The following is a 17716-nucleotide window of genomic DNA, read 5'->3' as shown; positions in this document are numbered from 1 at the left end:
AGAAAGTGTATCCTCTTATCTTTAAAATATTTTTTTACTGTAATTTAAAAATAATAAAAGTATGTTTTATTTCAATTACTTTTCCATATCAACTCTGAAAGTCTGAAATAATCAACATATATTATGATATAACTGTTTCATTAAACACTAATTAAATCTTGAAAAAATATATTTGAAGGAGGAAGACTTTAAGTGATTGTCACAGTAAGAACCTAAATAAAGTCCTACTTTCTGGTCTTCTAATGAGGACTTAAGCAAGAAGGAAAAGACTTCAACAAAATAGGGATTTAACTTGAAAATCCTTTTTTGCTCCATTGTAATTTGTAAAAAAACTAAGCAAGCTGAGAGGAGAGGTAAGAGATCTTTAAAAGCTTTAAAAGTAAAAGCATGAAGGAGAGCTGTGAATGAAATATTTGCTAGAGATGGGATTGCTGAATCAACACTGACCAGCGCACTTCATCATAATTATCAGGACATACTACTGCCAAGGGATTTATAAAAATCCCACTCAGCAAATAATTGCCCTGCTGTTAGGAGATAGTTGGAGTGTTAACACACTGTCACAGTCCAGAGTTTAGTAAGATATTCAACATTCAATTACTCTTGCTGAGAACTAAAAGGAAGCATGATCATTTCTCAGCTGCTGCAGTTATGCTTCCACATGAATTCCAGTGAACAATCTTGTTAATCCCCAGATACGGTTTCTCTAGGAGGTAAAAGAAATGCCTTAAAACATTAATGATTCACAAGGAAAAAAACATGTTTAGATGCTGCTGCTATCATGTTTGTAAAAGATACGGAATTTAAAACTCCTAAATACCTAGTTTATTACAGGCTGAGAGAATATCCCATGTGCAGTGAAAATAAAAGCATAACATATTTCATATGAAATTTACAGGGGAAAGAGGCATCTATAAATATTCTGTAAATACTGTTCTAGCAACAAGTATTATAAAAATGTGTCCATCAACTCAAATTTGAAACATCAAAATATTTAAGCCACATCAGAATGTATTCTACTAGGAATAATCTGTGATTTTTAAACTAATATGAACACATTTTTATATTAACAATTAAGAAATATAGCGTAAAGTTTATCCATATACTGGAAAAATATCAAAGTGTAGTTCAACATTCAATTTGAGATAAAATTTTCTTACCATGGATGTCAATTGGAAAAATGTCACCCAGCTTTATAAATGTAGGTTCAGTTCTCACTGAGTTAATGCTACTCCTTAGGCCTGATCCTGTAATCCTTATAAAAATACACTCTAAGGAATTTAATCTAAATAAGAATTGGAGGACCTAGCCTGTTACTGTACCTAAGGTATTTTAGCTTTGTTTGAGATACTGTTTTTATGCAGAGACTGAAAAATTCATAAATGACTGATGAGTAGCGTGTATTCTTTCAAGTGGGATTAATTACCTGTCTTCTGCTTAATATATATTCTGTTTAAACAGAGTAATAGAAACATTAATTATTGTTATTCTGCTTCAGATTGTAAAGCTTGGTTCAGTCCTTTTCATCTGTGAAATATTTGCTTGATATCAAAATAATAGTGCAATAATGTTTTAAATAAGTAAACCAGGCTGCAATTTTATGGACTATACAATGAGGTGTTAAGGAAACATTCAAGTCCAGTATCCTGGCCACAAGACCATAAAATCAACCTCTAAACCTGCACAGGCACTAAGTTCAATTGCAGGAAACAAAACTGTAATTGAGTCTCCAAACAGGTACCAACTGCTGGGGTATTTAGGCCACAAGACAAAAGAGAAACAAACTCTTATTTTAATGCATGGATCATTGTGGCACAATATCCAAAACACAGCAGCCCAGCAAATGCAGAGGTATCCCAAAAATGAACCCACCTTTCATTGATTCTCTCTCTGACTGAAGCTTACTCTGTCAAATCTAATTCTTACGCAGGCTCTTGATGACATGATGAGATCAGGGATAATAACTTGAATGAGTGAGGGCATGGGAAACAATACTCTTAGGATGAAGACACCAAACAGAGACACAGTATTCTAAGTTCTCCTACTGACTTCTCATTTGACTTCTGATTTCAAAACATGTAAAAATACATTTAAACTTGCTTAACAACCTTATTTTAAAAATAGGAATGGGAAATTCCATTACCGTTATTTTTTCCTAAGAAGTGCTGGCGTGAGTATGGGATCATGTACAAACTCTAGAAATCTCTGAAAACCAACCTGTTTTTAAAACCACCCTGTATAAATGGGAATTAAAGAGCTTACTCTGAAGAATAAGCTCTCAGAGTGATTTTATTCTTCCGTGTCTCAATAACTACATCTGAACACACAGACAGTATTTCCTTACTTTACAGGATTATTTTGAGGCTATTTATGCTTGTGAGAAGTTTTCAGAGCCTTAGAGCATTTATTTAAATTTATTTATTTTTATTTAAATGTTTGATATTATTTACATCTTTAAAATTAAAATTCCATCTACTGTCATTGTCATTGGAAAATATAAGCTTTGTAAAAAAAAAAATCAACTCAAAATTCACTCCTTTTCTTACTGGATTGAGAAAAATCCTTGTAATTATACCATTTAGTATCTTTGAATTTTTAACACCAGAAGTTACCTACCACAACATATGAGAAGACAGGAGAAGCTTTTCTTAACAGATAGAGATGGAAATCATACGGAAATTTTCCTTGTTAATGAAATAATTGCTAAATAGAGAATTCATTCACTTCAAAATTACATGTATGCAACTAAACAATGTAACGTCATTTCATTGTTTCTAATGTCTGTTGCATTGTACTTACATGTGAATCTTCACTTGCTGACATATATTCTAACAGATTTATTAAACAATTTGCTGTAGGAGACCTATAGGATTAGACAATGACTAGAGACTCAAAAAGTGGCAGTATGTTTAACAAAGCAGTCTTCTATGAGACCAATTAACAATGAAGTGAACGTTTAATGAATGGTCATATTATTGTATACAGGAAAGAGTAAAGAGGGAGCTGAGCCGTATTAGTCATTGTCAGCAATGTGTAGAAAAGAGTGATGTAATAAGAGAAAAATGAAAAGAGGAAGATTTTATTAAAGATTGTTGCAAAAGAAAAAACGGAAGCAAAGAAAAAAATTGAAAATAAAGATAAAAAAAACAATAGATGGGCGAAGATATACAGTTTTCATCACGTCCATTGCAGGACAGACACAATTCCCAAATTAACAGTATATATTAGATACTAAACAAAAGCATTAAATATTGAATAAACTGTGCAACTTAATGAAAGAGCTTTACCATTATACTATTCACTTGCCTAAGAGCTGAAAAACAAAAGAATTGGTGTGTACATCACTCATCTTGAAGTCTCATTAAAGCAAGGATACCATCAGTGCCACTTCTTAATCAACAGGAAGGTTTGATGTTGAGAAATGTACGGCATTTTATCTTCATGACTTTTCCCATGTCATTCCTAACCTCCCTCTTCTTATGCATTTATCTTATTAAGCATGTACTTCTTCTGATATAATAGTTTCAAAAATTACCTGAGCAAGACTGTACATCACATCAAACTTGTATAAACACCAGACGGACTACTACGAATCAGCCCAATTTATCCCAGTAACAATTTCAGGAATGTTGGTGGATTTCCACTCTATGTAAGTGTGTGTGAATGTGGCTTTGTGTGTGAGCTATTTATTTGATTTTTCTACTACATTGTCATTTCCTAGAAATGGAGAATTCCTTCTTAAATGTGTGTACCGCATCATACACAAAGCCAACATTCAATATATAACCTGCGACTACCAGTTTTCTGACTCTGCAGCAATCCAGCCCTTCTGCCACCCCAATTGACAGTAATACACAAAATGTGGTCATGTTTTTCTAAGATCTCAGCATGTACACTTTTGATAGATCACACAGCTTGTCCCTTAAACTCTGCCATTAATCCTACCCACAGGAGTTGAGCAAGAAGTTTGTTGTCTAGAAAAAATCCACACAAATAGAGATTATGCAGTTCAGATGCTGAAAAAGACAGCTACCTTCTAGCTAGTGGATTTTTAAATGACTAATGCTAGATGCAGAGATGCTAAATGCTGTAATACATGGTATATACAGCAGAGATGCCACTGTGCTATAATAATATATGCTTAGTATGAGTGACATGGCTAGTAACAAGCTATTTACAGGAAGCTCTGAGAAATATTGCCATGTCTACCTGGATATGCTTTTAAACAACTGAAGTTGCATAGGATCAACCACAAAACAGCACTCAAACTTTATGTCCTATTATGCATTAAGTTCTTTTTAATGGCAGATGACTTTTCAGTCTAAAGTCTTTCTCATTTCTTTGCACAGTTACCCATTTACCAAACAAATTGAAATGATTTTATAAGAAGCAGCCTTTAGGAAAAGTAGAGTTTGCAATACTGTCACAGAACGTGGTTAAAATTATTAAACTTGATCTATTTTTAAGTTCATTCTGTCACTATCTTTAAAAAATAGAATGTGAATATCTTGTTTTCTGGGAAGTGTGGCAAAGGGAGAAATTATTGATTTCTGTTGGAAGCACTTTTGCTTAGAATGAGACTTGTGAGAAGAGTGAATGGGAAGGAAGTACTTTTCGGAGAAATACATCTGAAATGGTGCATAGCCATCTATTTCTTATAGGAGGTAGGTCAACAGATAGTACTTCCCCATCCTCTTTCCATTGCTCCCTAACCTATGGAGTTACCCTTTTCTGAGCATGAAGAACACCATGCTTGCTATGTTAGTTTTGTCTTTGATTGTACTTGCCCTCTCTACCGAGAAAACCATCCCTTCTTAGAGAAAAAGAAAGGCTGATTGAAAAGGATACCAGCTAACCTGGAAAATCTGTGGGAATTGTAAACTTTGTCACTCAATGATTTTGGCAGAGTGCACACTAGATTCTGGAGGTGTATGTTGGCTTCCAGCACTGGCATTCTTTTTACATGACCATGACACTGCTGAGTAGCAGAATTACAATCCTGAGTGCTCTCGGGATGAGTAATCCCAAAGGGCAAGAGCTGGACTCAAATTTTAAAAAAACTAAAGATTTTTGAGTGTGTGTGCAAAAACACTTAAAGGTCATTTTTGGAATTCAGACCTAATGGAACTAACCTAGACATAAACATTTTTCTTTGTTCAGGTACAACGTCTTCCAGAATTACAAACAGCTCAGTTACTGGCTGCTTTCAGTTTACTTTGCTTTGCCCTGCTTTTTGACAGAAACATTAAGCAACATTAACTGAGATTCCTTTCAAGTGAACTGAGACTGTGTATAGTGCCCCATGAGGCACAAGAGTTGAATGACTTTCCTATAGTGAATACCTGTGAATAGACTGATACATCTGGCTTCCAATGTGGAAGTGAATACATAAAGAAGGCTTGCTGATCAAACATACCTGTCACAAGTAATGTAAGAAGGATTTAATGTAAATTGAGAATCCTTTGAAAATAATATTTTATAAAAACAGAGCACCGTAGCATGAAGTGCTCTATATACTAATGCCATTTAAGTATAGCTGCAAGCCTGCCTGAGAGCTAGGAAAGCTCACACTCTCCTCTTTAATTTAAATGGGATTTTTTATGGTACAAACTTTGGGAAGTACTGAGAAATATCTGACTTCTTGGCAGAGAAGTGATGAGTGGATATTAAACACCCATGGATGGGTAGGGATGTTCAGTGATTGGGGCACCAACATGTAAAAAAAATTAACCATTTTAGTTCATCTTCAGGAAGTATTAGTACTTATAATGAATGATAATTTCATCCCCTCAATGTTTTAGAGACAGGATAGTAAAATTAAGACAGTAAAGATGGAGGAAATAAAATGTAAAAGGTAAGAGATAATTCATTCCTTGTGCTAGCTCAGTCCTTGGCCTTTCTTGAACAGACACTGCCAATAGTAACAAATTATGTATAATCATTTTGTGATGTGGACTGTTCACTCGGGGCTAAGATGAAATGACCAAACTTGCAGCCTTGTCTCTTAAACTGTGGATCTGAAGATCAAAGGCCAGAGTTTTATCCACAGAGTCCTCACCTTTATAAGAATAAAACTGCCAGATGTCCAGAGACAGAGTGGGTGTCAAACAGTGTCATTTTAGACCAATTGTTTTCCAGGCTCTTACAGGACAGCACATTAGGTTAGAAGCATATTAATCAATTGTGTCTTCTGAATATTCATTAGTCTGCTCCAAGAAGGATTTTGTGGCTTTTTTTTATGGTTTGAGAAAACCCATAACAATTTATTTTCGTTTAGACAATTCTATCACCCGATGACCCCTCCCCACCCGGAAAGGGGAATCAGGGAACACAAAGAAACACGAGGGTTGAAATATCACAGAATCACAGAATCACAGAGGTTGGAAGGGACCTTTTAAGATCATCTAGTCCAACCAATGAAAAAAAAAAAAAAAAAAAAAAAAACACAACACAAAAAACCAAAAACAAAACCACCACACACGCAACCCACACACACACCACCACACCACCCAACACTAATCCATATTCCCAAGCACTATGTCAACTCCTCTCTTGAATACCTCCAGGGATGGTGCCTCAACCACCTCCCTGGGCAGCCCATTCCAATGCCTGACAACCCTTTCAGTAAAGAAATATTTCCTAATATCTAACCTGAACTTCCCCTGGCGCAACTTGAGGCCATTGCCTCTTGTCCTATCATCTGTAACTTGGGAGAAGAGACCGACCCCCGCCTCTCTACAGCCTCCTTTCAGGTACTTGTAGAGAGCGATAAGGTCTCCCCTCAGTCTCCTCTTCCCCAGACTGAACAACCCCAGCTCCCTCAGCCTCTCTTCGTAAGACTTGTGCTCCAGACCCCTCACCAGCTTCGTTGCCCTTCTCTGGACCTGCTCCAGCACCTCAATGTCTTTCCTGTGGTAGGGGGCCCAAAACTGGACGCAGTACTCGAGGTGGGGTCTCACCAGTGCCGAGTACAGGGGGACGATCACCTCTCGGGTCCTACTCACTACACTGTTCTTGATACAGGCCAGGATGCTGTTGGCCTTTTTGGCCACCTGGGCACACTGCTGGCTCATGTTCAGCCTGCTGTCGACCAACACCCCCAGGTCCTTTTCTGCCAGGCAGCTCTCCAGCCATTCTTCCCCAAGCCTGTAGCGCTGCCTGGGGTTGCTGTGACCCAAGTGCAGGACCCGGCACTTGGCCTTATTGAACCTCATCCCGTTGGTCTCAGCCCATCGATCCAGCCTGTCTAGATCCCTCTGCAAAGCCTCTCTACCCTCCAGCAGATCAACACTGCCACCCAGCTTGGTGTCGTCTGCAAATTTGCTGAGGGTGCTTTCGATCCCCTCGTCCAGATCATTGATAAAGATGTTGAAGAGAACCGGCCCCAGTACCGAGCCCTGTGGGACACCACTCGTGACCGGTCGCCAACTGGACTTCATTCCATTCACCACCACTCTCTGGGCCCGGCCCTCCAGCCAGTTTTTAACCCAGCGGAGAGTATACCCATCTAAGCCATGAGCATCCAGTTTCTCCAGCAGGATACTGTGGGACACTGTATCAAAGGCCTTGCTAAAGTCTAGGTAGATAACATCCACAGCCTTTCCTTCATCCACCAAGCGAGTCACTTTGTCATAGAAGGAGATCAGGTTTGTCAAGCAGGACCTGCCCCTTGTGAACCCATGCTGGCTGGGCCTGATCACCTGGGCATCCTTCATGTGTTGCATAATGGCACTCAGGATGATCTGTTCCATCACCTTCCCAGGCACCGAGGTCAGACTGACAGGCCTGTAGTTCCCTGGATCATCCTTCCGACCCTTCTTGTGGATGGGCGTCACATTTGCTAGGCGCCAGTCGGCTGGGACCTTCCCAGTTTGCCACGACTGTTGGTAGATGATGGAAAGTGGCTCTGCAAGCACTTCTGCCAGCTCCCTCAGAACCCTCGGGTGAATCCCATCTGGGCCCATAGACTTGTTTATGTCGAGGTTATGGAGCAAGTCCCTCACCATCTCCCTTAGAATTACGGGGGCTTCGTCCTGCTCCCCGCCCCTAACTGCTAGCTCAGGGGTCTGGGTACTCGGGGGACACCCTACTCCACTGCTAAAGACCGAGGCAAAGAAGGCATTCAGTACCTCAGCCTTCTCCTCATCCTTTGTCACTATGTTACCTTCCATATCCAGGAGAGAGTGTATTATATTAAATATAAATATATTTAATAGGATAAGACTAAATAATTAACAATAGTACTAAAGAACCAGTATTAATTTCGATATCAATATAAGATAGACAAGAATTATACTCAGCCAATTCTATCAGTAGGAAGCTGTGCACTCCCAGCAGTGGACAACAAATGTCAGACACTGTGAGTACAATGGCTTCGGGAGGAAGGGAAGGCCTCAGGGCTCCAGCACTGGGGCAACGAGTTCTCTGAACTATTGCCATCAAGGGAGAGATTGCTACGCAGCACACTTTTCTAATTTATAATTTTCTAATTTATATTGAATGTGACGTTCATGGTATGAAAGAATCCTGTTGGCCAGCCTGGGTAAAATGCCCAGGCCTTGCTCCTCCTTGTTCCTGCCCCTGGCAAGGCTCAAAAACACTGAGACCTTAAATTCCACAGAGCCTGGCTGGCTATAAAGTAAATGTTTTCACAAATTCAGACACTAAAGTCTTCTAAAAGTGCAATTTTCCCCAGCATTAGAAGAAAAGTTAGTCCTGTGTCGCTCAACCCAGGACACTTTTTTTTATTCCTCACTTAGAACATTTACACCTGATGTAAGTGTAGTAACTTCAATAGAATTAACTCATGATTTCCAGTAGTGTAAAAAGGGGACAAACACAGTCAGTGTAACATTTATGGATTGCCATCTCTGTTGACAGAAAAAATGTAATGAAAAAATACCTTAGCATTGAATAAAATTTGAATTTAAAATATTTCAATCTATGAACTGACAAACATGAAATAATGACTGATACCATTGATAAAAGTGATATAATTTTGAGTTCTACAATAACTACAGAAAAGCAAAATGAAACTGTTCTAAAAAACAGAAGCTGAAAAGCTACCCTGGGGCATGTTTTTGCTATCTTTATTACAAAAGCCCTAATCCACAGTCCACAGAAGTGTGCTAAATGATTGCCATTACCCTAAAGTGGAATTGCTTATGGAGTATGGGTGTTACACAGAGAGATGGAAAAGCTTGCTTCTAATTGCTGAAATTAGAACTTTTCACTGTTACTCACTTGATGCTAACATTTCCTTCCTCCTCACAGAACATTATTCTTACATATTTTTTTTTAAATTGTTTTCTATAGTGCTAAAGTATTAAAGAGTTATTGTCTCACATGTTTATATCTCCCTGGAAAGGATTACCTCAGTCAAGACTAGTTCCATCAAAAGTACTTATTTTATAGCACCACCTATTATACCCCTACCAGCAATCCTTTCCAATGCCTTAGTTTAATGGGAATAAATACGGGCAAATACTAGCCACATGTCTGAACACATAAGCCTTGACTCAACAGAGAGATGGTGATATACTCAAGCAGGCACTGAAAACTGAAGGAACTACTGCAATCTGAAAAGGTAACTCATGCCTTGTTACTGACAGTTGCTGAAAGAAATGTCATAGATTTTGTAACTTTTACAACAAAAAGGCCCATTATTACACGTGGCCTTTGTTCTTCTCTGGCAGCTCAAAATTACCTAGGAGCTTATGAGCAGTATCTGTTCACAAACTGCCAAAGGATATCAGGAGAAATTGTCACCCTAACAAAGAGGGATGAAAAGTGACAGACTATACTGTTGCCTGGTATAGGAGGGGCAATCCACAGAACCTCACCTAATCATGAAGGTGAATAAGGCACTTCGCAGTTGCATATTCTCCTGGTGGAATACGAGAGACAGTACGTGCTTTGAAATGAGCACGCTGCAAAACAATACTGCAAGGAGAATGTGTGAACTTGGTCTTCCAAGGAAGCTCAATTTGAGAGCTAGCGCTGTGGGTCTAGATCTCTTACCACACTCTCTCTGTTTAGGTTATTTCTTCTCTGGGTATTAGGAGAGACAGGAATTGGAGAAATACAAAGACAAAAATTGAACACCTTAAAAATCCAAAAATGAAAAGCTCTACAACAAAAAACTACAAGTCCTTAAACTACCAATTGCTGGAAACTGGGAGAGTATTCGAGTATTCTTGGCATGTCATTATATTGCCCCATTGCCCCACTTTATTCCTCTATCCTAGTCACATGCTGTTGGCTACTGTCAAAGGGCCAGGGGAACCTTCAGTCTGACTCAGTCAGATCTAATTGATCAGGCCCCAGCAGAAAGAAGATTCTGTACAAAAATCAAGAGTAGGCATACACACAGAACTAACTGCATGATTAATTTTTCTCAGGGTCTCAATAGTTAAAGCATTCAGACACAACAGAAGATCCCACAGAACAGAGGACCAGTATTAGCTCCTCTAATCTCAGCATGATTTATCACAGAGCAGGAAGTCCACATATGGATATGAGGCTGGGACTGAGTCCACCAGCCAGAGCAAGGATAAGCTTAAGTGATGCATGTATGACACCACATTCTCGATAATGTCAAAATACGTTTTGCAATGGTGTGACAACTAAAAAAAGGATTATTACCAGTAGTGGAAATAGCATACTGTGATTATGGACTAATAAGAAAAATTTAAATATTATAAGCTTCATGTCTCAATAAGAAATTACAATGCAGTTCATGATAAAACAGATAAAAAAATGAAAAAATACATCTGCACTGTTATTTCTATTGTGTTACAAATAAAAATGACAAGAAATATTCTTAACAAAAGGAAAGGTTTGTTAAATATGTACTGTAATTTTTATCATGTTCATCATGAAGTCAGAATTTATTAGACTGTTAGGGTAAAAACAGACAAGGAAAACATTGTTATATATACACATAAATTTAAAAATCTGAAATACAGAGAATCTTATTTTTAGAATGGAATTTAGCTTGGAAACCCCACAGTTGCCATCTCATATTTATTTCTTGCTATGCTTTACACTGGCATCTCTTGTAACAAGCAACCAGTAGGCAGAGCAGATAACATATGATAAGAAGGGCATGGACTTGACCGTTGGGTTTTTTTCATAACTAAGGGAAACATGTAGGAAAAATTTCCTTCAAATAAAGGAAGCTTATGTGTGCAAGATGTTACTTGACTTGTTATCGATACTACTGGCATATATAGCAAGTAGATTAAAAGCTCAATATTCTATTACCATGAAGTTTTAGAGCTCATGCTTTATTTCTCCAGAAATTATTTGGCAACTAACTTAATTTAAATCAAATAAAAATTTACTTCCTTTTTTCAAGCACACTGTTAAGCCTACAAATAGGGTTATGTTTGTGTTGCATGGATATTACTGGCACTACAGAAAAAAATACCTAGCTGGTTTTTAGTAAAGCGAAAAACTGTTTTGAAGTTGGCAGGATGCACAACATTGTATTTTCACAGTCAGTCAATAATTATATTATTAATATAAATTATTAATATATATTATTAATAACAGCAAATTATCATTACTACCGCTAGTAATTATTGATTATGCAAATATCATAACTTGTTTAACTTTCTTTTCTTTAAACTTCTTTGCTAAAATACTATCATTCATTTATTCAAATGAACAGCTTATTCTTACGAGGACTACAATGGTTGTGTAAATGCAATGTATTTCTACAAGGAGAAATGGGTAACTTTCTATGGCAAAATACACTCTGTAAACAGTTTTCAAAAATACAGGAAAATTGTATATATTGTATAGTATAATACCACACATTTTTTATCATCCAGTGATTTCCCTGAATGTCAGTTTCATTGCAGTGGTACTCAATACACACAGCTCCCTCTGAAAAAGAACTTAAATGTAGATATGCCTATGTAATATTTTGTTGGTGGATCAAACTCCTTGTTCCTGAGTTTAAAGCATGCACACACTTATTCTGCCTATATTTTGAGCTGACCAGAAGCTGTGTAACCGCATTAATTCTTGAGCTAATATACCATGGCTCTCAACAGGACTAATTAGTTTGGTAATGGGTTCAGTCCCATGTTATAGCTCCAGATTGGCTTGGAAAGTAATGAAAGCAAGCTCATATCTGTCTATATAAGACTATGTGTATATACCTGGTACCAGTAACAACCAAGAATGCACACTAATTCAGAGTTTGATATCCATTTCTTTCTCTTTTTTTTTTTTTCTTTATAAAGGTGACAGTTTATGGAAGAAATAAATGTTTGAATGGCAAGTTAATTCATGAAAAAGACAAAACATGTTGACTTAATCATAGGCCATGCTATTATATACATACTAGACACCGCTGTACACTCATGATACTAGCATTCTTAAGCTTTATTTTTTGAAATGTGAAATAATGCTAGTGATTAGCAATGGGCAAAACCTTATATACGTACATATAATCTGTGGAATAAGAAGAGCAAATACTGCAATCAATAAAGGTTTCATAGACTTTAAGGCCAGGAAGGATAACTGTATTATCTGCTACATGTGCAATGCTACGATGTTTGATTATCTCCCTGTTTAACCTGTAACACACTTCTGAGATGGGTTTCTGGGCTTCAGCTTGTGGATAGTGGAGAATGGAACTTGATATGCCTTTCTTTACTAAAATTGAGAAGCAACAACTCCTTAATTCCTTTCTGTCAGCAAGTAAACACCCTTTCCTCACCCTTTTTGCCTGCAATAAAACAAAAAGTTTCAAAACTATAGGATATATTTGAAACAATTTTTGCAAATACAGATTTTGGAACACTGCCCATATAACATGCCTGAACATCTGCAGTCTTGAAGCATAAAGTGGCTCAGCTCCATCATTGCACCTTGTTATGCATGGCAGGAAGGGGAGGAGATTGTAGCAAACTTTAGCAGGTCATCTCTACAACTTATTGGGCTTTAGTTAATGCATGACTCTACACTAAGTCCAGCTCATCAACCTCCTCTTTTCATTCTCTATGCTCCCTGCTTATAAATTATATTTTTTCCTTATATCACTTAAAAGTGTTGACTTTTGCTGCTTGGCTCTACTGAGACATGAATGGACCTTGCTCGGTAATATAATTAACTATCCTTTGAAGACAGCAAGACACAGCTGTAGTCAGATCAGAAGATCAGGCATATAGAGAGTAAAATGTCAGACAGAGCATCAAACCAGTAAATTCTGCAATTGTGGAATACTGACTTTGATTGCAATAAATAGTTTACTTCATATATATCTTTGCTGTTTTTCAGGCTGTCTGTAAGTGTTGTACTGATTTACACTCCTTCATGTTTGGAAATACTACTTTCAAAAGAAGATGGTTCTTGGAGCACAGTTCTGCAATAAAGGAAAAAATCTGTGGGCTCTTAGTCCCAGTATTCACAAATCAACTCAGCAAAAAAACCCAAGACTATTTTTGTTCTGCAAAACACCGCTAGCTAAATTCTAATTCTGTAACATTAGAAACCCACTTCATCAGAAAGTAATAGTTACTGCTGCCTTCTACCAGCAGTCCTCCAGTTGGATGGCTGAAATAAAGCACTACTTGCCATTCCTTAAAAATGCATTACAGCTTGCTAAGCCAGTATCATCAGAAGTGAACTAAGTTTACTAAAATCTTTTTAGAGCACAGGTCATTCAATGTCTCTAAACAGGCAAAAATGTACTCCAGGTAAACATAGTGGCTGTCTATGATGGAGTGACTACCTCAGCGGACAAGGGAAGAGCTATAGATGTTGCCTATCTGGACTTTGGTAAGACCTTTGACACTGTACACCACAACATCCTTCTCTCTAAATTGGAGAGGTATGGATTTGATGGGTGGACTGTTCAGTGGATGAGGAATTGGTTGGATGGTCGCATCCAGACAGTAGTGGTCAACAGCTCAATTTCCAGATGGAAATTGGTGACAAGTGGTGTCCCTCAGGGTCCTCTATTGCAACCAGTACTGTTCAATGTCTTCATCAATGATCAAGTGCACCCTCAGCAAGTTTGTGAATGATACCAAGCTGAGTGGTGTGGTTAACACACCTGAGGAATGGGATGCCATCCAGAGGGACCTGGACAAGCTCAAGAAGTGGGCCCCTGTGAACCTTATGAAGTTCACCAAGGCCAAGTGCAGGGTCCTGCACCTGGTCAGGGCAATTCCCAGTATCAATACAGGCTGAGGGATGAAGGGACTGAGAAGGACTTGCAGGGTACTGGTGGATGAAAAGCTAGACATAAGCCAACAATGTGTGCTTGCAGTGCAGAAGGCATACCGTATCCTGGGCTGCATCAAAAGAAGCATGGCCAGCAGGTCGAGGGAGGGGATTCTCCCCCTCTAATCCACTCTGGTGAGACCATATCTGGAGTACTGCGTCCAGCTTTCGAGCCCTCAGCACAGACATGGACCTATTGGAGCAGGTCCAGAGGAGGGCCACAAAAATGATCAGAGGGGTGGACCACCTCTCTTATGAGGACAGGCTGAGAGAGTTTGTGTTGTTCAGGGGAAGAGGATACTCTAGGGAGACCTTATTGTGGCCTTTCAGTACTTAAAGGGGGCCTACAGGAAAGATGGGGACAGAATTTTTAGTAGGGCCTGTTGCGATAGGACAGGGGTAATGGTTTTAAACTGGAAGAGGGTAGATTCAGGCTAGATAGAAGGAAGAAATTTTTTACAATGAAGGTGGTGAAACACTGCAACAGGCTGCCCAGAGAGGTGTTAGATGCACCACCCCTGGAAACATTCAAGGTCAGGTTGGATGGGGCTCTGAGCAACTTGATCTAGTTGAAGATGTCCCTGCTCACTGCAGGGGAGGTTGGACTAGATGACCTTTAAAGGTCCCTTCTAACCTAAACTATTCTATGATTCTATGATTCTTTATTAATGTCTATGCATTTGTTTACATAAATTGTTCTGTTCAAAACAAGAATTGCCCATTTTCTACCATTCCAAGCAATATAAAAACACTGCACAGATTATTCTTGGTATTCTAGATCTACATCTGGACAAATCAATTATTGTGAGTTAATTTCAGTTATTAACTAGCCCCCCTGTCTAAAAGCCACTCAGAAAACTTTTAATGCTATTTTTAATAATATTTTACTATGCTATTTCTTTTTGCAAATAAATTTTATTTACAAACTGAGCTTTCATAACTGATAGCCAGTGAATTAAACTATTTCTACTTATTGGATAGATCACAAACAATTTCCTAACAGAGAGAAAGACTAAATATTCTGTCACTAGGTGTCACGGTTTTTTTCCTGCATTCTTTAGGATTAACAGTTTTTACACACAGATTATAATTTACAACCTACAAAAACCAAGCACTTAGTTCATGTCTTTAATGCAAGTTAATTCCTTATTCATATGAAGAACAACAAATCACCAAACATTTATGGACACAGAATCTTTTTTTTTACAAAAGTTCACATAAGGTGACTAAAAAAAGGCAAACCCACAAGCTTTACCAATCATATCAATTTTGTATAAGATATATCTATTGCTATATTCACCTGTCTGTAAAGCAGCTTACATAAGAAAGCTTGAAAAAATATCCAACTTTTATCAATACAAAACAACTTAAACAGTAAATATTTAAAATTTATGAGGCATTTCTATGTGAACAACAACACTAAATAAGATGAATCAGGCAGTTCTAGGAAAAGTTTTAGCTGAAAACCTGCATTTACAATGTATCCTAAAACTAAGCAGAACACAGCACCAATCCGAGCATTAGCTCAATTAAAAAAAAAAAAGGAAAAAAAATGAAATCCCTTCTCAGCTTAATAACTTGTTAGTTCTTGACAAGTGCAACAACACAACAATAAGCCAGTCAAAATGAGTTTTTAAAGCGAGGTTATGCCCTTCGTGTTGTGTTATCACAGTGGCAGATCAAACTGCTGACTTGGACTCTTTTTGCCAGCAGTGCTGATGCTGCCTCTATGAAGCTGCTGTCATGGAATAGTCATGGTACCTGCTCTTGCCTATAGAAAAGCACTAAATTGAACTCGAAGTAGTGTCTTTGTGATATCTTTTCAACAAGTCATGTCCCATTCAGCCTGCTAGTTTATCTCTGTCAGTCTGGGGGCCCAAGTGGTTTGCATGAGCTGTCAGGGACAGGTATACCAACCTGCTCAGTGCTAAGGAGGTAATGCATCTTTCGGGCTTGGTGTTTCTTTTCCTTTTCTTTCTTTTCTAGGTCTTTCCTTTTCTCTTCATTTTCCTTCATTTCTATATACTCTTGGAGTTCATTCCTGTAATAAAATAAGTCTACTAATTATATTACAACAATAAAAAATGTGCTAATGTTTTATTTTATTTTAACCCTTAAGTAGCTTCACAGTGTTCTGCTATTATGCATTAGCAGTATACTGACACCACTGGAAGGCAAAATTACAATTCATTCAGTTCCACGGCAGCAGGATTCTATATGGATATAACTGTGAAGAAATAGGATTAAAATGATAAAAACTATGAATAGTATATTAGTTCATATCAGAATATGTCAACCTACATATTTTTATGGCTTGATAAATTAGCATTCATATATGTCCCTTTTTTTTCTTTAAGAGTCATTCTAGTTTGAATTTCTCTAAGCAGAAGTTATTATAATTTAGTGATTTTCCTTCAAATTGTTTCAAAATATAAGTTGTTCACTTATGTTTCAGCTAATGCCTTGCAGCACCTCCTTCTGATCTGCAAACAGAGGAGAACTTACGGAATGAGAGAGAATAGTAGACACAAGGTAAGAGTTGACATTAACTCCTAGATGCTTGAGCCTTTTGTAAGGTTCAGAATGTAGGTATAGAGGAGAAGTGGATGTAAACCTTTTATGAGTGCAGTGTCATTAAGAGGGGCTTCCAGAGCATTAGGTTTCTTGCACAGGTCGCTTTCTACTCTGGTCTGATAGCAATGGTGCAGGCCACCACAAGGAACAGGAACATGACTGCCTCATGAGCCACTTTATGACAGAGGCTTGCAAACACATAGTATCATCTAAATGGTTGGGTCTGTGTATTCAATAGGTCCTAAAAGAAATAAGGAACTGTACCTAATACCAGCTCTTGAACAACAGAGAAACCTCATGATTTTAACTGAATGTTTAGAGGAAAACTTTACCAAAAAAATGGGCATAGATTTTCTCCTCAATGGCTTTTTTTCATAGATCCAGGCTCACCATAAATTATGCGAAGAGTGGAGTGAATTAATGTTCTATAAGAAACAAAATCCATGCTGCTGTGCACAGTGCATGTGTATGGAATTTTTTTGACCCAGTTAAAAAAGGTTAGTTTGATTAACATTTGTTATTTTTGTTATTAAGAAATAGCTAGTTCAAATTAACCTGCATGCCAAAGACACCAAGCATACGCAGTCAAGCGTTTAGATTGTTTAAAAGTTAATTAAGTGAGTAAATTCTAGTCTTTATTTTTTTAAGCATGCCTGTATACCATAAAATGAAAAGCAAAGAAAAATACACTGTTCACATGTCTGGACAATTCAAATATTCCAGCAAAACAAATTATTTAGAGAGGTCCACAATAATATTCTCAGTTGCTTCAACGAGTACTAAATAAGACACTCTAGGACAGGGGTCAAATCCTGTCCAAATATTCACATGAATAAGTTTGCTGATATGAAAAATCCCACGGGAAAGTCATATTGCTCCTGAAAATTGTTTTAATATTGTA

At 37.7% G+C, this 17716-nt stretch overlaps 1 protein-coding gene across 1 annotated transcript in view; it reads right to left on the bottom strand.

Annotated features, from left to right (window-relative positions):
- The window catches only part of SPATA17 (spermatogenesis associated 17), a 90746-nt gene that overhangs the window by 40708 nt on the left and 32322 nt on the right, over window positions 1-17716 (bottom strand). The window contains exon 6 of the mRNA XM_074144197.1: window positions 16159-16282. Within this exon, the coding sequence (XP_074000298.1) occupies window positions 16159-16282 (124 nt within the window). The remainder of the gene's footprint in view (window positions 1-16158; window positions 16283-17716) is intronic.

This window comes from Numenius arquata, chromosome 2 (assembly GCF_964106895.1).
Source record: "Numenius arquata chromosome 2, bNumArq3.hap1.1, whole genome shotgun sequence".
In the NCBI taxonomy this organism is placed as follows: Eukaryota; Metazoa; Chordata; class Aves; order Charadriiformes; family Scolopacidae; genus Numenius; species Numenius arquata.
The sequence above is the reverse complement of the archived record's forward strand: the minus strand, read 5'-3'. Positions and strand labels throughout refer to the sequence as shown.